The sequence below is a fragment of the Nomascus leucogenys genome, chromosome X, assembly GCF_006542625.1.
Source record: "Nomascus leucogenys isolate Asia chromosome X, Asia_NLE_v1, whole genome shotgun sequence".
NCBI lineage: Eukaryota > Metazoa > Chordata > Mammalia > Primates > Hylobatidae > Nomascus > Nomascus leucogenys.
This window is the reverse complement of record NC_044406.1, coordinates 91950940-91977319: the sequence shown is the minus strand read 5'-3', so window position 1 is coordinate 91977319 and position 26380 is coordinate 91950940. Positions and strand designations below refer to the sequence as shown.

General features: G+C 38.4%; 1 protein-coding gene across 1 annotated transcript in view; it reads right to left on the bottom strand.

The window, feature by feature from the left end:
• Positions 1–26380, bottom strand: part of IL1RAPL2 (interleukin 1 receptor accessory protein like 2) — a 1171118-nt gene that overhangs the window by 562139 nt on the left and 582599 nt on the right. The window contains exon 3 of the mRNA XM_003262140.1: positions 15983–16256. Coding sequence (XP_003262188.1) covers positions 15983–16256 — 274 coding nt within the window. The remainder of the gene's footprint in view (positions 1–15982; positions 16257–26380) is intronic.

Here is a 26380-nt window from a genome sequence, read left to right as displayed (position 1 = left end):
TGCCTTCTTCATTGTTCTTGCTGGGAGCTGTGGACCAGAGCTGTTCCTATTCGGTCATCTTGGTGCCTCCCCATCAGATTATTTTTATGTCAGAAATTGGTACCAGGAGAGCAGTTGCAAATAAGAGACCATCAAATAATATGTTCGAACCAGCTGGGGAGTTGCATCAGGGTATGGTGAGTAGTGGAGATTCCTGCATTCCAGGAGTCTCTAGGAATGAACTGGATAGAAAGTTCATTCATGTTCTGAGTGAGTTATATCATGACAAACAATCAAAACAGGCCTGGGGTTAACCCCAGGCTTATGGTTGACTCAAATCGACATGGCAGTGCTTTGCTACTCCTGAGGGAATCCTTCAGGGCTACATACAGAGGATGCCAGCACCAGCTCCAGGCGAGGACTACTATGACTCTACAGCCCTCATGACAGGAGAATCCTCCTCAATCCCAAGTGAGCAGAACCAGGGACAGTCAGACTTGAACAGAGAACTCCTGCCACTGCCAAGGAGGTGAGTCAGCAACTGATAGTGCTCAGAGGGTTTCCTGGTTTAGACCATGGGCAAAAGCACAGTGCCATCATCCTGAGGGAATTTCTCTTCCAACCCACCACCATGATAAATGTAGGAGGAAAATCTAGCTACAAAGCTCTTAGTGAATTTAGAAATGTGAAACAGAACAGAAACATATCCCAGTGGGAAATCAACTTTCAGAGGGAGGGGTGAGGTGGGGGAGGATAGGAGTGGGTGGGGTCAAAAGGTGGGTGGCAGGTTGGTCTCCTTCTATCCCTTTGATGACTGTAAGCTGTGTTGATCGGGGGTACATGTATGTTTTAGCTCACAGGTGGAAGGATGGAGAGGAGTTAGACCTGAACCAGATTGAGACACAAATGGAGGAGCCTTGGACATCACCTGGGGCCTGTGGACCTAGTGACTAAGAAGCTGTCATGGCCCTGGGACATCTCTGCAGCAGCTAGATGTGACATTAGGTTGTTTCCTGTTTAATCTACGACAGCAATTCAGGACTTGGGGCCAGTTCCCTAACTAGTTATTAAAGAGTTTGTACTTGTCAAAAATGTTCTTGGGCTTGTTTATATCCTTCTAGGGCAGGGTTTCCCAATATTGGCATGCTTGACATTTGGGGCCATATACTTTTTTATTTCTGGGGGCCATCCTGTGCATTGTAGGTTGTTCAGCAAAATCCCTAGCCTCAACTAACTGGATGCCCAGTAGTAGTGTACCTTTCCCACCCCACCCAAATTGTGACAACAAAAAATCTTTCCAGATATTGCCAAATGTCCACTAGAGGGCAAAATCATTATGAGTTACCTAGGGAGGGTAGGCTCAGGGGTCAAATGATGGTAGGCAGTGGGACATTAGGGTATAGGGTGGAGTGAGGTAGAGTAGGGGGCATGAGATAGAGGGCCTTTACTTCTTTATATTCTTGTGTTTTGTGAAAGTAAAATAATTAAATGTTCATAGAAATACAAAACAATATAAAGAAGTTAATTTACTGGGTGGATGGGTTTGGAAAGGCCACTTCTTCCTCTGGAACAGAAGGGAAAAGGAGAGCAGACACTGTGTGGTGAGGGGGTGGGAACCCAAGGGGTTTCCTGCCTTTGCATGTTAGACAAGGCACCTGAGGGTTAGTAAGGACAGAAGGTCGGGGTGGAGGTGGGACAGTGGTACCTTTAGGAATAACTTAGGGGATGGGGTGGAGACTGGAGGAGGGGGAGGAAAGGATCATCAAGTTGCATAAAAAACACGATTGGGATAGGGCCCAACTGAAAGAAAATCAAAGGGGAGAGCAGTGCGACCCTAGGAGGGGGCACTAGAAAGGAAGGTGAATAATTCCAGGAAGGGAACCAGACACTTATCTCTCTGGTCCTACAAATTGTTTTCATAACTTTTTTTTTTCAGTAAAACATTAAATCAGTTTGATTGGATTTGGGTTTTATATTTGGCAGGGTTATGGAAAGATATTAACATTTTCATGATTTCCTGTGTTATGCCTATTAAAGTTTTTTTCTCTGTAAGTCCAGAGGAAAGGTTTTAATACATAAAAATTAATTCTACTTCCATCACTGAATATCCTCTACAAACTCAGCAGAAGCAATCTGACCTGACCTTTGAGCCCTTGAGTAAGCATGTTTAGTGAGATGGGCAGTTACAGAGGAAGATAGCTTTAAAAACAATGCTGCTGGGAGAAAGGCCCAGCTCTGATGGGTGAGAGAAGGGGATGGATATTCCATGGGGACCAATGCCTTGGTCAAAAACAGTGAGTTTTATCTCTAGAAAAGCTGTAATGGTCCTCTCTGGGCTTGCCATTTGAGATAACAACAAGCAAAGTGGTGAAAGGCAAAAACCAGGGAAGCCTTCATTGACCTCTTTTTTTCTGATCATCCATTCACATGCCAGGAAGTCAAACTTGGCTATACCTGTCTCTAAAATAATGGAAAGTAAAATTAAACTATATTTTATTTAGAAACAGCAGTGATTTTTTTATCTTTGTTTTATGTCATGTGGGATCAAAGTCAAAATTTGAGCAGAGTGTGTATATGTTGACACTATCTAATGACATTACCTAATATAGAAGCTTCCCTAAATGCTTAAAAATCAGAATTTTCTGTGACTTTGTACCCTGCCGTAAAATACTGGCATTGCCAATATTATTATTTGGACTGTCACCTCGTAAAATTGCCTTCCTGTCATCTACTTCTATTGGTATAACAATATACTAAAAAAATGATTCATGTGAGCAAATTGAAAACTTCCAGACCCTACTGATCTGAGGGTTTCAGCCAATAAGTTGACAATCAGTATGTATGGAAAGGCTGCCCTGTGTGTGGACAGTGTGCATGGTGCTTAAGTGGCAAGCTTTAGATTGAACTTAAAAGGAGGAGAGATCTCTTGCTCTAGAGTAAAACATAATAATGTAAATATGAAACATGGTCAAGCCACTTTCCTTGTAGGAAGTAAAGGGAAGGCACTGACAGGGGATCAGGGTAACAGGAATAAAAAATTAAAAATGTATATACTGTATCTCTATACTCAGGTAAGTGTATATTGCCTTAGTGTTGAAGAGTGAGATCTGGTCTGGAAACAAGTGTGTAGATTCGTATTGGCTTGGGTCTTGCTTGAATGTGATCAAGGCCCCAAGGTGGAAATATACATTACCACTCTCACTTAGCTTTTCTCTGTCTCATATTTATAGATACAGACTATACTCATCAAATATTAATGAGCCATCTTACCAAGGTGGATCACTCTTCAGTGTGGTGAGAGAGTGGAGATGGTTCCATGTGAATTTATCAAGACCTGTGAGAAAACTGGTTGGAGTACATGCTAAGACTAACAATGCTTTAGTCAGCAGCACTGCCTTTCTTTAATGAGGGTCAGGTCATAGAAGGGAATTTGCCTCCTTTAAATATACATTTTCTCTGTGGAAACATAACCTGCAAAAAACGTGCCTTATTACCTGACTGCAAGTTAAGGTGCTCATTAGTTGAGTCTTTTAGCTTCTTTTCTAAGAATTGGTCAATGTCTAAAATCTCATGTTTCAAAAACATCTGAAACCTTCATAAAGCAAGCATTATTGTTAGGTTCATACTCAGAAAAAAACGCCTCGATAAATATCCAGGTTCCGACCAAATTTACCTCCCTGTTTTTCCCTGTGCATGGCCCATGTATTACTACCTCCTTGCCCTGGGACATTGTTTTATCTGCCTGGGAAGACCTCTACTATCACCACCTGTTTAGATCCTCAAGGGCCATCTCAAACAAGCGAGATTCTACAAGACAAAAGCTATTTTTCCTACTTTTTACTGTACTATTTATCTTTCCTATAGCACGTGTCACTTTCCCTCATGTATGATGGAATAAGAGCCATCAAGTTAGTGTTTGCAGCTTTTCCCTTCTTCTTGCCTTCTAAACATAATTCTCTTTTTCACCGCATTGGTCTTTTTAAATGCAACAACTTTTACAAAGATCCTTGGTATAGCAGGTTAGTTCCTGAGATTTTATTGTGCAGAATAGGAGTAATGGGCAGAAAGAGCTGAAGAATTGCAAGGAGCACTGCTAGTTTAATTAAATTACATTGGAAAGGGCAAAAAAGAGCTTCTTGAAAGGAAAAAAATGCTAGAGGATGAGAAAGGGCAAAAAGAGAAGAAACTTGTAGGGGATGCATTCCAGGAAGAGTTTTTTAGCGGGTAATGAGAGGAGCAATGACAGAGGTTTCTGCGCAGCTGAAACATACAAGAGATACTAGGAGTGATAGTAATGTCAAACAATGATTTTTGTTGCCACTGGTTACAAATGGGCTTATCTTTGATATTTTTCAAGGGACTACAGTAAATCTATCCTCAGACTTTAAAAAAAATATGTTTAGTTGCTAGACTATGTTTTCTAGGATACAATTTAATGATGAACCACATGGGAGTTATGCTTGTTTGATTGTGATTTGTATACATGTCCTAATTCCCCTTTTAATTTGTTGTAAGTCAGGAGCCCTATCATTCACTTTTGCTTTTTTTTAGTACCCTCTGTACAGGAGGTACTCAATAAATATTTGTTTAATGAATAATAAATACCTGAGAGCTAAAAGGATATTGGCTGAAAAACATCACTTTTATTAAAAACAAACAAAAACAAAACAAAACTGTAGTTAGGAAGGAATGAGATCTCATTTATGTTCCACCATGAACATTTTCAACTTTAAGGTGAATAGAGGGAAGTAGTGTCATGCAATGAGTTTTTGAAAAAGATAATCATACATTTATGACACCTGATTATATTCATTCTAGCACTTTGTCATATACTGATGTATATGTTTCTCTAATTGATTCATCATGAGTCTTATATATTAGAGGTTTTGAAGTCAGAGTAAACAGACAAAAAGAGCCATTTAAGGATATATATGCTTCAAAATTCATCTCTATTCTTTGGTGGAAAACAACTTTTAAGCACTTCTGTATATGTAAACTGAAAAGTGATCACAAAGGATTTTAAACTTGGTAAAACAAGAAGTCTGGTTCTCTGAAAATTCTTGCTTTAACTTAATCATCACTTTTCATGAACTTAGAATCTCTATTTCATTGCCCTCTGTTATCCATCTTTAATCAATAAAATTCTATCCTCATCACCAGACAATAATGTTCACTGATGAAACTAAAAACACACAGAAGCACAGAACTTTATATAGGCAAGAATTAATGCAAATAACCATATCTCATTTCTTGTAATATACAAATACAGATTACTATAAAGAACAGTGAAAACAGATAATAATTGAGAAGACAGTAGAGAAAACTGATAATGTGTATAAGCTCTGGAGTCAAACCTGTCCAAATCCCAGCTCCATTATTTACTACCCATGTGTCCTTGGGCAAGTTCTTCACTTTTATAAGTATCAGTTTTATCATCTTCAATAATATGACCTACCTCATGAGTTATTCTAAGGATTAGCACAATGCTTTCATATAATAAAAGCTAAACAATCATAGTAGTAGTAGCAGTGGTGGTGGTAGTAAAAGAAGTAGAAATAAGAGATAATGTATGGAGTGCTTACTCTATATCAGTATTGGTGCTAAGTGCTCATCAACATTCTCTGAGGGAAGTACTATGATCTTTGTTCATCTCCAAGTCTTCTCTCTCAGTTAACAGCACCATGATTCACCCAGTTGCTTCAGTCAAAAGCAACAGGAGTCATCCTTTATTCAGCTTTTTCTCACATGCAGGACATTAGTATGTCTTATCAGCTCATCCTTCAATATATATCTGGGATTCATTCACATCTCCCTATTTTTATAGCTACCACCACAATCCAAGCTACCATCACATCTCTCCTCAACTAATACAATTGCTTCTCAACTTGGTCTTCTTGCTTCTTCCCCTGTAGTCCATTCTCACCAGGCAACCAAAGTAATCATTTTTTAAATGGAAATCGGATCATGTTACTCTCCAGTTTAACAAAAATAAATACTCATTTTATCTCTGATTACTAATTTAAAAATCAACTTTTTATTCTGGTCCACAATATGCAATAGTATCTGTCCTCTGTTCTCTGCCTGCTTTTCCAGCCTTATCTAGTAGCATTATTCCCCAGCTCACCACACTCCAAACAAACTGCCCTTCTTTAGCTTTTTTTTTTTTTTTTTTTTTTTTTTTTTACAGAGTCTGGCTCTGTCACCTAGGCTGGAGTACAGTGGCGCAATCTCAGCTCACTGCAACCTCCACCTCCCAGGTTCCAGCGATTCTCTTGCCTCAGCTTCCTGAGTAGCTGGGATTGTAGGCGTGCACCACCACACCTGGCTAATTTTTGTAGTTTTAGTAGAGACAGGGGTTACACCACGTTGGCCAGGCTGGTCTCGAACTTCTGACCTCAGGTGATCTGCCCGTCTCAGCCTCCCAAAGTGCTGGGATTACAGGCGTGAGCCACTGCGCCCAGCCCTTTCTTTAGCTTTCTTGAATCAAGCCTTTTCCCATTTCATGACCTTTACATGTGGTATTCACTTTGACTGGAATACTCTGCCCCAAGATTTTCACAAGGCTGGCTCCTTCTTGTCATTCAGGTCTCAGTTTGTATGTCACTTTCTCTGTGAAGCCCTTCTTGACCACCTAACTGAAAGTGGCCTCTCAGTCAGTCACTCCCCTAACATGACCCTTCTTCACTCTCACCAGTGTAGAATTATGATTACCCAGTGTAGTCTTGTGATTGCATTAGTTATTTGTATGTTTTCTCAACTCTAGAATGGAAGCTCCATTACTTTAATCTCTCATTCAATGCATTTACTCAACACATAATGCAAGTGTTCAAAATATTTTAAGTTGAATAACCAAATGGGTATTTATTTTCCACGTGAGGAAAAGCAAGGCACAGGTCACACAGCCATAATATACCATCATTCCCTAGGTTAATGCTGGAGTCAGAACCAATAGTTCAGAGTTTGCAAACTGTGAGTCCCCTGGTTGAACCTGAGTAGTCATATAAATTGCTCAAGGTCACACAATTTGTAAGTAATAAAACTGGGATTTGACTCCAAGCAGTCCAGCTCCAGAGACCATACTCCTAATAGAACACAGTAGTATTAATAGTAATATAGAAGATTGCACCACAGTGTTAGGTGTAGAAGAGTCCTAGCTAGTTCAGTAACTCTTAGTAATTCCTCCTTTAGTAACTGCTAAAAGGTAGATGCTGTGTCATAATTTTCTCTTGGGTTCACCATAGTGATAGGCACAATATTAGTCCACATAAGCATTGAATGGATATTTTCACTGAAGTTATTTTTCATGCCTGGGACTAGAGTTATTGCACATCTTCAGTCCTCTGCCCTTTTAAAGAGTTGCTGTTTCATCATTGACAGGAAGGAAGGTGGAGGAGAAGCACCACTTTATAACAATAGAATCCTCTTGATAGAATACCAATTTCAGTACACTGTAGCTAGCAATAAGAACCCCTATACTGATCAGTGCATTTTTTTGGAGACTCCAATAGCCACACAAGGGATTAAGCTGGAATTGAGCCAGTTGCCACATAAAGGGACACCATATGACTCTACTACTGAATGCTCAAATGTACTCTAGGAAGAGTGGCGGGTTTCCTTTAATCTATCTTGCCATTGGAGTGTTGATTTTCCTGCTTCACTTTGATACAGATAAAACCTGCTGCAGCCCTACTTTAAGATGACTATATCATTACTCTCCAGGTTAATGTTGGAGTCAGAACCTATTAGTTTAGAGTGTGAGAACTGAGTTCAATGGTTGAATCTGAGTGTGGGCTTTTTTGGGCAGGAGGGTCCCATAAATTTAAAAATTGAGAAATTTCACACAATTGTTCAGATTTCAAAACATCAGAAAAACTGGCAATGTTGGGCCTATATCCTTAGTGCCTTCTAACATTAAGGGGTCAGAAAGAATATGAGGAGCCAGGAAAAGAACTTATGAAAGAGTAACTGATAGAGCATGAGGAAAGCCAAGAGAGTACTGTTCTCTGGAAGTCAGGTAAAGAATGTATTATCAAAAAGAAGGGAGTGATCAACTATTCCACATGACATTACAGGTCAAGTAATAGGACAACTGAAAATTGGCCTGCCCATTGGATTTAGCATTGTTGTGGTCATTGGAGACTTTTATAAGAGCAGGTTTGGAAGAGTTTGAAGGTAAAATTTTGATTGGAATGGGTTTACTAGAGAATGAGTGGAGAGGAACTCAAAACTGAATGCAGACAACTCTTTTGTTATAAATAGTTTTATTGAGATATAATTGATACACAAATAACTGCACATATTTAATGGGTACAGTTTGAAGGGTTTGGACTTATATAAATAATCATGATACCATCACCAGATAATTCTTTAAAGTAGTTTTATCCAAATGGGAGCAAGAAACCGGGAATAGTGGTTGTCAGGAAAGTGGAGTTGAGAGGATTTTTTTTAGATGGCATAAATATTGATCTGTATATATGCTGATGGAAATGATCCAGTAGAAATAGAAAATTTCATGATATAGGAGAGAGAGGAGAATTGCTCAGGTGATGTTCTTGGGTAAGCAAATAGGGATAGAATCTGGTGTACACATGAAGTGACTTGCCTTACATAGAAGCAAGGCCAGTTCATCTGTGGTAACAGGCTGGAAGGCAGAATATGTACGTACATATGCCAGTAGGTGGGCAGATGTAGTGGCAGTTTTTTTCCTGACTCCATCATTTTTTTTCTCTGTGTAACTGGAAGCAAGGGGGAGGAGATATTGGAGATCTGATGAGTGGAGATGATATAAAATAGTCATCTAGGCAGATGGGAGACTGAATGGTCTAAGAATATAAAATAAAACTAGCATTAAAGGTCAACTTGAGGTCCATGACAATGAATTTAATGTGAAACCAGTCAACATTATTATATATTTTCCTTCAGCCAAGTTTAGGTGCAAGGATGCAGGCATAGTATAGATGGACAGTTAGGTTTAAACAATGTTGTGGTTTTCACAAGCAAGTAAGATGAAGGGAGAAAGAGTCAAGAGAATCAAGAGGGTGTATATGGGAGTGATTATAATGATTGATCCACTGAATTGGAACTATGCTAGATGGGAAGAGAACAAGGTACAGTGAAAAACATGTGAGATCAATGAGAAAGAGGTTTGGGTGGAATCAACAGATTATTGGAGGTAAGGTACAGAAAAAAATGAGCTAGAAAAATAGGAGGTAGTGGCAATAGAGTAGAATGCATGAAATGAGATTATGGAGGGGATTGCTACAACTTCCAACACTCCAAAATGTTTCAGGTGGCCTGCCACACTCATTACATTACCTTCTTGACCTCTGAAAAGATTTTGAGTTTACAACCTGCATTAGGTTAAAACCTTGATTCTGAGCAAAATAGCCATAAAACCAAGTCACTTAAGATTGTGTAATTATACAAGGGATTAAACTAAAAAGTATATATAAATACCAGTGTTAACCAACTCATCAGTGACTATTTGAGATCAATTCTTCCTTTGTGGTTATCAAATATAACCTATTAATTCTTACAAAGCAGGTACTCCTGCTGAATAAACTGTAAACATCTGCTTCCTTCTAGTAAACAAACTGAATGAAGTTGAAATTACATAGTTAATGTACAACAGTATGGTTATATTTCTAAACATTACAACATATCTAATTTAATGCTAATGAAATGAAAATAAAGTAAAATGGTTACTTCTTTGCTATTTAAAATTTACCTATATAATTTTATTAACAAGTAGGTTATCAAATTGCCATAAAAATAATGGAATCAGAGACCCCTGCTTATAACCAAAAACAGGTAGAAAAATAACTAATTACATTTCATTTTGGGAATGAAATTCCTGCTGTCTCAAGATCCTGCTGTACTTTCTTGATCTTTTCTGAGGTCAATTAATTCTATAAGATCCAGGCTTTCATTTTTTGACAAGAAACTATCTGCTCTCCTGGAAATTGCTACCTGGGTAACCGACTTGTTGACACTTAACTTTTCACGGATCAATAGTTAAGTTGGAATTGGTATGTTCACTGTCCTTGAAAATCTCTGGGTAACCGCGATGGGAAGTAGGGTAGGAGAGTGGAAGGTGCTAAGAGCCATTTCTTTGTGTCTCATGTAGACTAGAGCATCACTTTCTTTTCTAAAGACACAGGTCTCCTTGCAATATGCCATAAAGTGAGTCCCATGATATGTATTCAATGAATGTTTGTTGACTGAAATAAAAATACTTGCTTATATGTGATACCTAAGTATTTATAGGTCAGGATCATTTAAGTGACAATAAAATCAAGTAAAATTACTGTATACTTACATTTATTTCTTCTTTTTTTTGTTATGGACTATTTCAAACATAATAAAAAATACACAGGGCAATATGATGAATCCTCATGTACCCACCATACAGATTCAAAAATTAGCAACATGCTACACTTTTCGTTTCAAATGTATCCACTCCCTCAACTTTTCTTCTGATGCTGTTTTGCTGGAGTAATAATCATTCAACTGTGAATTGATTATTCGCATTTGAAATCAAAGCAATTGTGCCTCCTGGCTAGACATATACTAAGGAACTGTTCAGAAAGATGTTGTGAGGCATTCAGATTTTGAGAACCTCACTTCTTTCAATGACTATTAGAGACCAAAAATATTTGGATTATGCTCCCATTTTATAAGGGAGCTCCTTGTTCTGTTGACCTCGTTGCAGAGGTAAATGGTCATAATAATTTTGTACCTCTAACTGATTCTCTGCACTCAGCCATAATTATCCCTAAATGTTAGGTTTTTACAGATGTTCAATTATATTTAATTTTGTGTGTGTGTGTGTGTGTGTGTGTGTGCATGTGAAACAGAGTCTCACTCTGTCACCCAGACTGGAGTGCAGTAGCACAATCTCGGCTTACTGCAACCTCGGCCTCCCGGTTCAAGCAATTCTCGTACCTCAGCCTCTCGAGTAACTGGGATTACAGATGTGCACCACCATGCCCAGTGAAATTTTGTATGTTTAGTAGAGACCGGGTTTTGCCATATTGGCCAGGCTGGACTTGAACTCCTGGCCTCATGTGATCCACCTGCCTCAGCCTCCCAAAGTGCTGGGATTACAGGCACGAGCCACCGCACCTGGCCAATAATTCTTTTCAGTATCTGTGAATTCAGTGCAGGATTATATGACTATATCTATCTTCATTCACAGCTTAAGTCACCCCTTGTTCCAAGTTGTTGAGAAAATGATATGTGAGATTTTGTCAAATAAGATTACCTTTATCATTTTCATCCTATTAATTCAAGCCTCCATTGAAAATACTGGTGTGATTCTTGGATTGGCACTGTCTCTCAAAATATGATTTAATCCTCTACCATTCTCATATTACCAGCCCGTTATTATGCTGGGAAATTCAACTAATCACTCTTGAGACTGGCCAAGGAAAAATTTAAAAATTATTCATTAGCCAAGTGGCTACTGAAAGGTCACAAATAGTAAATTTTTCTTGCTGTCATTCACATGGGTGGAGAATATTACTAAATATTTCATATCTTCATTTTTAATCACAGTGACATCAGTAGAGTAACTTCTAATGAGATCAATAAAACATAGAAAAGTCATTCGTGATTACCTTAAAGTGGTATCTAACTGGAGATTTTAGATGAATACTGATATTGTCAAATTAAGAGCCCTTTTCACTATAAATGTCACTCTTGGCAATTGCATAAAATCACCTATATGGACTGAATTTCTCACTTGGCACATAATAGAAGTCAGTGGCCACTACTAGATATGAAAAACAGGTTCATTATTCACAGACATATGCTAGCTATTTCACTTATATACCTGGAATAGATTTATGTATCTCTGAGTTGACAAAAGCCTGATTGATTCTATTAGAACAGTGATTTCCAAACATTTTTTTCCTTACTAAGGCACACATGAGAGATAATATTCAACAGTTCCACCTATCTCTATCAGTCCCAATAGCTCCCTAAGGCTTGCTGCACAAAAGTTAAAAAGTCACAAGTTATGTTCGAATCTTAGTGGAATTATTTTATCTTCTATTGGTCTAGATGTGAGTTGAGAACCTCTGACTCAGACGGTATCCAAAATAGACATAAAAAAGGCCAATCTGAAATGTACTTGAAAGACAGGGCCACCTATAGGAAAGGACTTCAGGGACCTTGGGAAATTCAACTATCCCTAAAGTACTCCTTCACAATCTATGGCTTTGTTTAAAAGCAAATAGACCGTCAGCTGAGAGGACTTAGAAGCAACAACACCCCAGTAGCAATGAGCATACCTAGCAACCAAATCTAGGTTTCTAATGCAATTATCCATTAAAAAAACAGGACTCCTTGGAAAAATGGCTAATTCTAGAACTGGGGCACAAAATATATAAGATAAACCTGGAGCATCTTTCTACAATGTAAGGAAATGCTTAAAAAAAAAATAAAACCATCACTCCACGATGATAGAGTTGTATCAAAGGGACAAATGAGCCAACTGAAACAGCTTCCCATGGGCAAAGGTGGAAGAATTTGAGCAAGAAAATTAAGTAGAATTGCATTACAAGCCGGTGTATAATATAAATAAAAATGAGTCCATACCGATATAAATAAATGATGGAATACATAAGTAAGTGGGGAAGGGGAGAGACAAATTTCCATGCAGAAGAATTTGCAAGAATTTATGTAGATATTTCTTCTTAAGTGTGGACTGTGAATAACAACTTTCTTCCAAAGACTACAGTAGGGAAAGGAAGAAAAAAAAAGAGTAACTTTACAGTGAAAAATTATAAACATCACCTCAAGCCAGGTGATCAAAGTCAAAATCAACAGTTATGAGTCATATTGATACTTTATACCCTTGATACAATGTGATGAGGATGGTATTTTACCTTTGTAATCTTACTCCTCAAAACATATTACCCCAGTCTAACCATGAGAAAAATATCAGATAAATCCCAGTTGAGGACCATTCTACAAATTATCTGACTAGTACACCTCAAACTGTCAAGGTCATCAAAAATGAGGAAAGTCTGACGAACTGACGCAGCCAAGAAGTGCTTAAGGAGAAATGACAACCAAATACAATGTGCTACCAGAGATGGATACTGAAACAGAAAAAGAGGCATTAAGGAAAAACTGAAGAAATGTGAAGAATATATGGACTTTAGCTAATAATAATGTACTACTATTGGTTCATTAATTGTAACAAATGTACTATAGTCATGTAAGATGTTAATAAAATGGGAAAGCTGGATATAAAGTGTACATGAACTCTATATTATCTTTGCAATAATTATGTAAATCGAAGACTTCTTAGTTTATTGAAAAGCAAATAGTGGATTTTTATTACAGTGCCTTTTGTAGGGACAAAATACTGGAAACAAAGTGTATACTCATCAATAGGGAAATGATTGACTGACTTGTGGTATCACAAAATATTAAGCAACATACAGTATTATATATTTAACCATTCAACCCAGCAATCCCATTATTGGGTATATACCCAAAGGAATATAAATCATTCTACCATAAAGACACATGCACATATATATTTATTGCAGCACTATTCACAATAGCAAAAACATGGAATCAACCTAAATGCGGTAATCAACGGTAGACTGGATAAAGAAAATGTGGTACATATATATACACCATGGAATACTATGCAGCTGTAAATAAGAATGTCCTTTGTAGCAATGTGGATGGCCATTATTCTTAGTGAAATAAGGAACAGAAAACCAAATATTGCACATTTTCACTTACAAGTGGGAGCTAAACAATGAGAACACATAGGTACAAAGAAGGAAACAACAGACACTGTGGCCTCCTTGAGGATGGAGAGTGGGAGGAGGGAGAGAATCAAAAAACTACCTATCAGGTACTATGCTTATTACCTGGGTGACAACATAATCTTTACACCAAACCCCCATGACATGCAGTTTACCTGTATAACAAACCTGCACATATACCCTTGAGCCTAAAATAAAAGTAAAAAAAAAAAAGCTCTCTATCAATTGACTTGGAGAGATTTATACCACGTATTTTTACTAAGCTAAGAAAATGCAGAGAAATCTATAACCCTCCTTTCATTTTGTAAAACAATGAGGAGAAAATACCCATGTCAGTATGTTTGTATAATTAAAACAGTAGGGGAAATGCAGGTACGGATCACTAAGTTGTTATTATTGCTAGGAGTAAAGGAATGGGGTTTAGAGCAGAGAATGGAAAAGAGGGGAGGTAACAAGACTGAAGACATTAGCAGGCCTGGGGAAGTAGCAATAATTTGTTTAATAATTCATTGTAGGCTTAGCACCTGTACATAGTGGACTGATGCTTTGCAAATCAAACTTTAAATTTGTGAAAACAACAAACAAAAAGCAAATGGTGTAGGGAGAGAAGAAGAGAGATAATTTTGATTGGTGGGTTTTTAATGACGATGGGGGATGGAAAGGAGATAAGCAAGGAAAGATTAGCAGCACCCTAGGGAATACAGTGTCAGTCACTAAAGCTGAATTACATCTACTTCTCAATTTTGCCAAGAGCTGCCCAAGTAGGAGAAAATACCACTTAACACTAAGGTGTGATCAGAATGATTGCTGTTCTCCCAAGATCCTGGAGATTTTTCCTACCACAAACAGAGACTAAACTCACCATTTGCTCCCCGATCACTCCATTTTCTTCCCCTACACACAAAAGTGATTCTTAGAGCATCCAGAAGGCTCTCTATTTATATGCCACCTTGTTCTCCCAGCCTTTTGAACAATGAGGCCTCGCCAGGGGCTTCCAAGTGCTTTTGATGAGGAAGTGACACAGCTTTGGCATCAAAGTTCACAGGACACAAAAATAGGAAAAGTCTGCATTTCCAAGGAGTTAAAATCAAATAGTAGAGTGCAGGTCCCTGGTGAGCAAGATCAAAGACTCCCAAAATTGCAGAATTGAAAGGTGGCTTAAAGGTCGTCTCAGCTACCTACTTCAATACCTAATCCAGTCTCCATTTGAGATGCTAGACGCTAGATCCTAGATTCTATCACTGGGATAGAGGGGGAAGGGAGAACATACTGTAGAATCCCTAAGGGAAAAAACATATTGCTTTTTACTGTAAACTTCTTGCAAGCAAGAATTGTGTCTGTGATATCTTCCCACTATAGTACCCAGAAACTTAGGATGACTGTGTATTTACAGAGCTCGATGTTGATTATTTAAATACAGTGGACTCAAACTTGCATTGCAAATTCTATGAAGGATTTCAGCAGTAGTACATTTGCTGAGAAATCTCCCAGAAGCATTTGAAACTATTTTTCATCAACACGAAAGGTAAGACCATGGCCAAAATGATATTTTAGATCATTTTCGTGGCCAGATATCAAGATAATTGAGTCAACTAGCTGTATGCAAAACTAACTGTTAATATAAGACACTGGGGCAGGGGTGGGGTGAGGGAAGAAATGAGTCAGAAATTTTTCTTTTTTTTTTCCCTTTTTTCGAGATGGAGTCTCACTCTGTTGCCCAGGCCGGAGTGCAGTGGTGTGATCTCAGTTCACTGCAACCTCTGCCTCCTGGGTTCAAGCAATTCTCCTGTCTCGGCCTCCCGAGGAGCTGGGACTACAGGTACCCGCCACCATGCCTGGCTAATTTTTGTATTTTTAGTAGAGACAGGGTTTCGCCATATTGGTCAGGCTGGTCTTGAACTCCTGACCTCAGGCGATCCACCCGCCTCAGCCTCCCAAAGTGCTGGGATAACAGGTGTGAGCCACTGCGCCCGGCCCGAGTCACAGAATTTTCTAAATTAAATAAGCACACACAGTAAATGGGAATCCTATTTTATGAAAATCTAATAGGAACTTGCTATGTAGTTCTGATAGATAATTAGAACTGGAATTTACTGAAGCTCCATATGTACTGCAACCTTTCAAGAACATATCCATTATACAACATGAGACTCAAGTCCCACTCAAAAGACTATCAGCCATGTGATTGGGCAATGTTTTCACACAACACTCACCTTAAAACACAAGTGTAGAATCCACTGTCTTGTGCCTCAGCTGAGTGAAACCATATTGAATCTTCCTCTTTGCTCATCCTGACCTCTGAAAAGATGATGGGCTCTTCCAAATCACCTTTGTTTTTGTACCACATAAGCCTGAGCCCAGTGCTCTGGGCCGTGCTATAGTTGGTACGAATGTAACTGTAGAAAAGGGCACATTTCACTCGGACTGGTTCACCTGCCAAAGCCATGTATGTCTTGAGGTCCACTGACCAGTCAATGCAGCCATCCACTGAAAGAAAATCAGAAGAGGCATAAGATACAGTGAGCATTGTTGACAATAATAGTGTGAGCAGTAATCATCACCAACATGTCCTAAGTGCTCCACATAGATTACTTCATTCAATCTTCCCAGTGACCCTATGAGATAGACTTGTATCTTGCTTAGACCTTAGTAAGCACAGCCCCTGCTCCAGCCTTGTGCCTTTGGGGTATCTTCCAATCTTCTACAGCCACCTTCTGTTTGGGGTAGACCAGATTCTTCAAGGAGCTCCAGAATTCATGCCTATAGGGTTGTTCTGTGGCACCATGGCCATGTCCTAATTCCAGCAGAGTACCCAGGCAAGTTGTTTGCTTCTGCTAGCCTTGCAGTATTTCCATCACATTAGCCTATGAAATTGGACTACTAGAATGATGCTGCTGACATATTGGTTTTAGGTGACTCAAATTGTTTATATAGACAGGAGCCCCACAAAACAAATATTTCCAAGAGACCTCTACACAGGAGCCCCACAAAACAAGTATTTCCAAGAGACCTCTACACAGCCTAGAAGCGGTCCTGAGATGAAGGCTTTTCTTCTTATTTTACAGATGAAGACACCGAGACAAAAGAAGTTAAATGACTTTGCCCAAGGTCGCACAGCTAATAAGTGGTGGAAAACCAGTCTCTGATTCCAGATTGTGTTCTTAACCTCTACCCTATACTGCCTATGCCTATAATTGTGACAATAACAATTGTGTTATTATTTGCCTTTGAGAAAGTAAATGCTCTGGTTGGAAGCAGTAGGCACCTAAAGTGATTATTTGCTGTTATATACATGACAGTTTTCCATGGTATGACCTATTAATAGCATATATTTAATCATAGGTCAATTTCTCTTTATACCCTTAGGCCTCCCTTTCTGCTTAGCTGCTGAGTGCTCATGGGAATATATTATATTACTGTCAGCTGTAATCAAATAATATTAGGTAGGCAAATCTACCATTAAAGAAAGACATGTACAGTAAATTCCTTATTTTCCAGAAGGGTTAAAAATGAAATGCTGTAGGCCGGGCACGGTAGCTCACGCTTGTAATCCCAGCACTTTGGGAGGCTGAGGCGGGCGGATCATGAGGTCAGGGGATCGAGACCACGGTGAAACCCCGCCTCTACTAAAAATACAAAAAATTAGCCGGGCGTGGTGGCAGGCGCCTGTAGTCCCAGCTACTTGGAGAGGCTGAGGCAGGAGAATGGCGTGAACCTGGGAGGTGGAGCTTGCAGTGAGCCGAGATTGAGCCACTGCACTCCAGCCTGGGTGAAAAAGCGAGACTCCGTCTCAAAAAAAAAAAAAAAAAGAAAAAAAAAAAAAAAAAAGAAATGCTGTGGCCAATCTCATATGCTGGTCAACATAATTAGCATAGCTATTTTATTTCCAATTTCCTTGTTTTCAAAAAATTTCATCAAAATACGCTGTATCCCTTCACTTTTCTTGATTACCCTTTAAAAAACAATCATCTCAGAGAAATGTATAAACATTGCCATTTTAAAATTATGTTTCACTTATGATTTTGTGAACTGATATGCTTCCTTTTTTAGATGTTGAGAACTCTAACCCAGCGTGTTTAATCTTTTAACCTCAGTTGACAGGAAGCTCAGAGCTAAATGGAATGTTTAAGTATAATAACTATCTTACCTCAGGATTTCACTTTCTCTATATGAGGGGTTCTTGAACTAGGGTTCAAGGACACCCAGGGGAAGGATGGTTGCATGGGCTTCAAGGTAGTTGGCAAAACAATGTGCCTATTTGCATAGGTATACTTTTCTGGGGAAATTTTCCACAGCCCTTTTTTTCAGATTTTCAAAGGGGTCTGTGGCCCAAGAAAGATTTTGCACTCTGGTTTCTGATCTCTCTTTCTGACTTTGGCTTTCACTGGCCTGCTGCACGTGGGCTGTTGTTACACACTGTCTCAACTCCTCTTATAGTATGTGAGGTATTCATTAGAAATAAACAAACAAACAAATAAATAACTCCCTTTAAATTGATAGTGAAGGGCATCTAAACTTTCTTCGAGGATTCAGAGGTATCAGATTCATCACTATGGATTCTGATGATCATTGTACACTGTTAAAGCCAAGAAGGTACAGTGGTTTAGACTAAATATGTACTGATCACTGGTTGTCTCTCAGGGGTCTTTTTAATTCACTCCTTGCTATTGGATTGTTTACCTGTCATTTGTCACTACAAAACTTTCAAGAAGGAAAAGAAGGAAACTTGAATTTGCTGAACTTTCTGGGTCATTATAAATTACCAGTGATACACCTCTGGATCAAATACAACTTTAATATTTATTGTTTTATCATCTTTAAATGGATTTTATATTATTCTTTTTATAAATTATCTGTGATACTGTTTGCATGCATTAAAACAACTGAAAGGTAATGATACAAATATTTGTTAGAAAATGTATATTTTCTCATAGCTTGTTTTTCAAAAGTTGGTTAATAGAAACAAAATAAACCCCATGGGAATATTTTTTAAACTGTTTAATATTTCAGTTTTTGTTTTCCCCAATCCTAAGATGCACAGCAAATATTTCTGAATTAACAAATTTGGCTTTGCAAAATAGCATCAAACTCTATCATTACCTACTTGACAGAAAAAAAAAAAATTGAAATGCTATTTCAATTTGCTTCCCAAATCTCTTTAGTTATCTCTTCTAAGTGATCTATTGCATAATTCTACACTTTTACAATGTTAACAGTCCACTTTGGCCCATTTGTGATGGGACATGGTAAGTACTGAAGGTAATCAATGTATCTGCTCCAGAGTCACAGCAAGCATGCTCAATGGCAGTGTAAGACATTTAATTGCCATTACAATTAGTTTTATCATGCAGACCTGGAGAGTACACTGATCATTCATTTCCCTTTAAGGGCCATGTCAGCAATATGTATTTGACTTAATAGATTTATGGTATCTTTTCTTCTGTTCCCTTGCCTTAGGTATCAGAGAGGGAGTATTTAGTTATAAGGTAGTCAATAGCCAGAGAACAGCAATACAATAATGGAGAAAATAATTTCTAAACGTTATCCCCATTTATTCTTTTCCCTTAGCATTTGCAGTGTAAGGTTACAACATAAGATATTTTAAGAGATCTCAGGGAATTTTCCCATTAAAATGGACCAGAGGTATGATAACACGGATCTATGAATACCTACGTGCCACCAAATATTTTCCTACACTACACTTTCATCAGTAGAAATCAATTTCCATGAGCTAAGGCATTGTAGCCTTAAACCTAAATTAGAGTATTAGACCCCTACTAGATTCCAACAAGTTGGTATGATTAATTTTTATTGGATTGCTATTCTTAATAATCCAAGAGTGGGACAAAAGGATCTAGAAAAGGATATAGCACATTTATTTTTAGATTTGGGACTAGGGAAGCAACTAAGAAGTATAGGCCGAGGTAAGAGGCCTGAAAAGTCAGGTGATCAGTCAACATGGAGGGATCGAACACTGACGTTAAGAGGGAAGAGCTTACAGATGTCAGAAAGTCACAAATGGGCAAGAAGAGATGAAAGGTCACATATAACTGAATTTTCCAAGTGCCATTAAAAGTAATGCAAGCAAGTCAGATTTCTGTCATCAGGAGTTTGCAATCACATGCCATACTTCCAGAGCCCCTTGCATGTAGACTCTCCATACATATTTGGCAAATACTGAATGAATACATCTGTGATGCAGCTGACAAAGGTGCAGGCTACTGATCAACTGGGGCCACAGTGGAACTGAGTAGCCCATAGAGGGAGCCAACTGGTGCGCTTGATCTCATCTGCACAAGCCTGCAATCCACAGAGCTATCCAGCCATATACTGTTCACAATTCCAGTGGCACCTATTTAAGCAAGCTCCTTGCAGGGCTCCTGAGAAGACTGTTGACTAGATAGATTGGCTTCTCCCACAGGTGGTTTGATAACTGTATCTCCCTGACCAGCCACAAATGTGAATGGAGGCATTGAAGGAAGGGAATTTCACTATTTCCCCTGAATAGTGAAACTCTGCAGCTGGACTGAAGCTTGCTACGGAACGAACCCACTGAAAGTATAAGTGAATGTATGTCTGCCCTCTGTTTCACAATCAGTGAGTATGATTATAAATATTCTTGTCCCTGGATTTGAAAACACCTCCTATTCCTATATTATCCTTTCTCTGTTCACTCAAGTCTTATGAATAGCAATTTCAGTATTTAAAAGAACAATTGTAGGTTTTTAAGATTCTCATCACTACTCCCTTGACTTAGATTTCTATAAGGCTCAAAAAGTTATTACTCTTGGTTTAGTCTTGTGGGTACCAATGCTTTAATATCGGCCGGGTGCAGTGGCTCACGCCTGTAATCCCAGCATTCTGGGAGGCTGAGCGGGCAGATCACCTGAGGTCATGAGTTCAAGACCAGCCTGGCCAATATGGTGAAATCCTGTCTCTACTAAAAATACAAAAATTAGCCAGGCATGTTGGCGCATGCCTGTAGTCCCAGCTACTTGGGAGGCCAAGACAGGAGAATCACTTGAACCTGGGAGGCGGAGGTTGCAGCAAGCTGAGATCGTGCCACTGCACTCCAGCCTGGGCATCACAGTGAGACTCTGTCCCAAAACAAACAAACAAACAAAGTGCTTTAATATCTGAGTTCTCCAAAACAATTATAATGGAGTGAAGAAAGCCACTTCTATAAAACTCGTATCTGTATTTTAATCATTTTCATTCTGATCTGTACAACCAGTGTATGTTTAGGGAGTTTGACATAAAGATTCCAAAGAAGGAGCATATAAAGACTAGAAGGGAACATGCCAGCATCTATGCAATTTATTTTGCTAGGAGGAGATTCCTAGGAGTAAAAATTAGTGCAGTCCCCTGCAAAGTGCCCTGGGTGTCCCAAGCAAACTCATTTGGCCTCTTTATAGATAAGCCTCCTACTTCCTCTTCAGTACAACCAGGAAGGCAAATCCTGCTGCATCTATCTGTTGTAAAAACAAAACCCTGTGAAAAGTTTATACATACCTGTAAGAGGATAAGTTGTTATTATCAACAATTATAACATTACTTTAGAAAAAAAGAATATTGAGTGCAATAAAACTAGACTCTAATGACTATATACAATTTTTTACTGGGGGACAGGATATATAACTATGTATAGAATTGCTGATTCTGGATTTTTTTTTCCCCCAAATTGGAAATCCCTTGTTAGGTATAATGGCTAATCAGCACTTGAGAAAATATGCAAGCATGTGTACTCTATACTAGCTTATTATGTGTTTGTGATTAACAAATTCATTTGTTAAACCAGGTGTTTCAACTATGTAAACTTAATCCCGTTGATTTTTACTATCAGTTTTCCTGTGAGCTATCAGGGCAATTGTTGGGGGGCAATTCATAAAATTACCACTAGAGGGCGAGCTGTCCAAGTTTTTGTTTTACATGTTTTCCCCACATAAGCTTTAAAACTAAGGATTTATCATTGACCAACTGCTGGTTGCTCGGGAAGAATCACAGCACACCTATGGGGATGCACCATTCTAGGTGACAGAAGCCAAAAGTTGAGAATACAGCTGCGATCTTGCTCAAACTGGGGAACCAGGCTACACCCCCACCCCCCAACCCAGTGAGTGGCCCAGCACAGAGAGGTGTAACAGCAGCAGCAGCTATGAGTTTCATTGAGCCCTTAGAATAGAACACCCAAGAACTGTGCTAGGTGTTTTGCACAAATTTTTCTCCTTTCATTCTCATGTCAACTTTGGGAGGGAGTTATTTCCCAACTTTGGGAGGGACTCTTGTTATTTCTGCTTTACTGATAAGAAAAAAAGAAAGCTCAGAGAGTTTAAGTGACTTGCTCAAGGTCACTCAAGTTGTAGTGGCAGAATTCAGACTCTAACCCAAATAAGTTGGACATAGAACTTATAATCTTAATCATTATGTGTTCTATGTCCTGCCTCCTATACTTCTCTTCATCTCAGCCCACGAGCTAGTAAAAGATTAAAATTTGCTTGGTGCTATCCAAATTGTCATATGTATTCCACAGAGTTCATGCCTTTCCAGGAGTAGACATTTCCAGGTGAGGGATATCATATTCCCAAATAATAACCATTGTGGGAAGAATAGCCGTAAGATAATGTATGCTAATTATTTATCTATGAATTATACACAGTGTTTACAGAGTAATTAATTATTAGTAATTCATGTTCTTGACGTAACCTCCAAAGGTCAGATCTAGACCTTGGAAAACTTTATCTGACCCATAACAATTTATTTAAAATTAAGTATCTAGGAATGATTATCCCATTCCTACCATTATATTTAAGAAATACAGTTGTGTGTAAGCCTGTGCAGTGGCTCACGCCTGTGATCTCAGCAATTTGGGAGGCAGAGGCGGGCAGGTCACTTGAGGGCAGGAGTTCCAGACGAGTCTGGCCAACACAGTGAAACTCCATCTCTACTAAGAATACAAAAATTAGCGGGGCACATCTGTAATCCCAGCTACTCTGGAGGGTGAGGCACGAGTCGCTTAGGACTGGGAGGCAGAGGTTGCAGCGAGCAGAGATCGCACCACTGCACACCAATAGAGGTCGTGCCACTGCACTCCAGCCTGGGCAACAGAGCAAGACTCTGTCTCAAAAATAAATAAATAAATAAAATTCAGTCAATTCCTCTTAAAAAAACAGAAATATAGTTGTGTTTATTTTAACATTTGTGTATATTTTACTTATTGAATACAATGTTATGCTCTTTTTTCTAATATTTTAATGTGGGAGTTGAATGCCTTCTATTTCTGTCTCAGATATGCCCCCATCTAAGAAAAGTTTCTTCTTGTTTATACCCAGCACAGTGGACTCCGTCTGCCTCAAGTGGTCACTCCACAGGCACAAGCAAGTAAGTGGCCTGTGCCCCTGTTGCTACACCTGTGCCTCTTTTCTCCCAGCCTAGAAGTACAGACAGAGCTTTTGTCATTTTTTTTAAAAATAAAGTTCTGTCAGTGGAAAAAAATATTGATTTTTAAAATTTCATCTGTGCATCATTGTCCATCAATAGAAAGACTTCCCACTCCAGCTCTATATATACAATGAATGATTATTGCCTCAAGTTTTTGAAAATACCTTTTCAGAAATTTCTGTTCAGTTTACATATTTTATGAATTGGATTATATGCTTCCCTTTCACACTTTTACCCCCTACTATTCATCAGTGGGAAAGATCTGCCTAAATGAAGTCCTTCATCTCATTGCAACCTAGTTATTATGCTTAATAATGGGCTGACAACCATTTTCATTTCCCTCTCATTATATAATCTGTGCAATGCTTTTGTCAAGATCACTCTTTTCATCTTTATCCGATGAATGAGCCTCCAATGCATTCTGAAAGTGAAGCCATGGTGAGGCATTACAACCAACTACTCAACTTCTGATTACCTGAGGCCTGATGAGTCTCCTTGGGAATTAGACACTAGCCAGGACAATCAGATGCACTGATGTTAATGCTAATGTGCCTGTGAGAGACAGGGTAGTAGCACTGCCCACCAAACCCTGTAACAGGGTATCTACTGTCCCTTCAAATCCAGGATGCTCAGCAGTGAGCTTCTCTCCCCTGCCAAATCTGCCCCACCTCTCATGTCCACAGTCATCCAAGCCAAAAAGTGTGGAGTCATCCCTGAATCTTGACTTTCTCTTCTCACTGACCACCTCCTACCCTTTCCATAAGACATTAAGCCTTGCCATTTCTGAAAAGTTACTCAAATCTGTCCCCTTCCTTTCTATTCTTAAAGACACTGAAGTCTATCTAAGTGCTTCTCATGTCTTGCTTGGATTATTTCAATATTCTTTTTTGGTCTTTATTAAGTTTTAATTAACAAATAAAATTGTATATATATATATGATATATGACATGATGTTTCTATATGTGTATACATTGTAAAATGATTAAATCAAGCTAATTAACATAACCTTCACCTCACGTGAATTATTTTTTTGTAGTGATAACATTTAAGATTGCCTTTCTTCACAATTTTCAGGTATATATTAACTATAGTTCCTATGCTGTGCAATAGAAATCTTGAAATTATTCCTCCTGTTTGACTGAAACTTTGTACCCTTTAACCAATATTATCCCATTCCTCACTTTCCACCCTTGTAACCACCATTCTAGTCTCTGCTTCTGTAAGTTCAACTTTTTTAGATCCCACATATAAGTAAGATCATGCGGTATTTGCCTTTCTGTTCTTGGCTTATTTCACTTAACATAATATCCTCCAGGTTCATCCATATTGAAGCAAATAACAAGATTTTCTACTTTTTAAAGGCTGAATAGTATTCCATTGTGTGTGTGTATACAGATATCCATTCCCACCAATAGTGTGCAAGGGTTCCCTTTCCTCCACAACCTTGCCAACACAATCTGTTTTTTTTTAATAGAAGAATAATTAGATGTATTGAAGTAAGCCAACATGGTGGAATATATTATAAGGCCATTTAAATTGTTTTTTAATGATGGGATAACGTTCAAAGGATAATGTCAAATCAAATAAAAAACAGAATGCAAAATTTTGTACAATAAAATCTCTATTGTTTAAATAAAATAGGCCTTAAAAGGCTGGAAGGAAAATAATCAAACAGTTATAATGCTCACATTAGGGTTAACAGTTTATGGTAATTTTTTTTTCTATGTATCAATGCTTTACAAGTTTTCTATGTGCATTTCTTAAAAGTCATTTTAGGGTAAGGATAGGCTCCTGGATATTGATTAAGCTGAGTCTAAAGAACCAGATAGAGTTCAGCCAGATGAAGAGGACTGTGGTAGCAGAGGTACAAAGGTGAGGAATAGAGTGTATACTCAAAACTGTAAGCAGTTAAGGGTTGGTGAAGTATAGCATGATGGCAGACAGTCAACAGAGAGGAAGCCGAATAGGGAGGTATGGTCACACTGTGGGGGTTTGCTACATTAAAATTATATCCTATGGCCAACACAATCTTTTATCATTTTGGTAATAGCCATTTTAACAGGTGTAAGGTGATGTCTCATTTTGGTTTTAATTTGGATTTCTCTGGTAATTAGTTATGGTGACATTATTTCATATATCTGTTGGTCATTTGTGTGTTTTTTCAGAAATTTCTGTTCAGTTATTGCTCATTTTTTAATTGGGTTAGCTAGATTTAACAAACAGGAATAATAAAATAATTTCTTTGCTAAAACTGTACTCCAGAACTCGTGATTCCATGCTGAATAGTCAAAATCACAAAGTCTAACCACCCACACCCTTTCAAATCAGCCCTACCCTATCAAAGTGTCTGTCTACCACTCTCCAAGAGAAACTTCCTGCTCTAGACAGGCTGACTTCCCTCCCTGTCTCACCTTACCCAACCTTGTCAGAAAACAGTTATGCTGTGGGCCTTTGCTCAGTCAGCTCTTTCCTGTCTTCATCCTCATACCATTTTTCCCACCTTCCATGCATATCCCAACCAAATCCTAGTTATGCTCTGAGCTTAAGTAGGTGTCAAATGGCATCTTGGTTTTCCTACCTTATTGATTTGCACTTTAGTCAAGGTCAGAGACTCATGTTTTTCTTTCTTTCTTTTTACTCTTCATCTCCCCTCAGTACCTCCTAGATCAGAAACTTAGGAGGTCTTACTGAATTCAGGTTTATAGTCGGCCCTCAGTATCCACAGGGGATTGGTTTCAGGACCCTTTCCCCTACATTAGGATAATAAAATCTTTGAATGCTCAAGACCTTGATATAAAATGGTGTAGTATTTGAAATATGACCTACACGCATTGTTTCACATACTCTAAATTATCTCGAGTATTTATAATACCTAATACAATGTAAATAGTTGTTATATTCTATTTTTGTTTGGGTTATTTTTATTGTTATATTGTTATTTTTTAATAGTTTTGATCCATGCTTAGTTGAATCCATGGATGTGGAACCTGTGGATACAGAGTGCTGAATCCATAAATTCTCATCCTGTGATAACTCACATAATTAAGGGCTAGTGGAGTGAACTGCTTTGGTTAACTAATTTTCACATTAGCTGGAAATTAACCTTTGGATTTTCAGAAATCTTTTCTAAAACATCTGAATCCACTTTTCTGTCCCAATAAGTAGAGAATTGT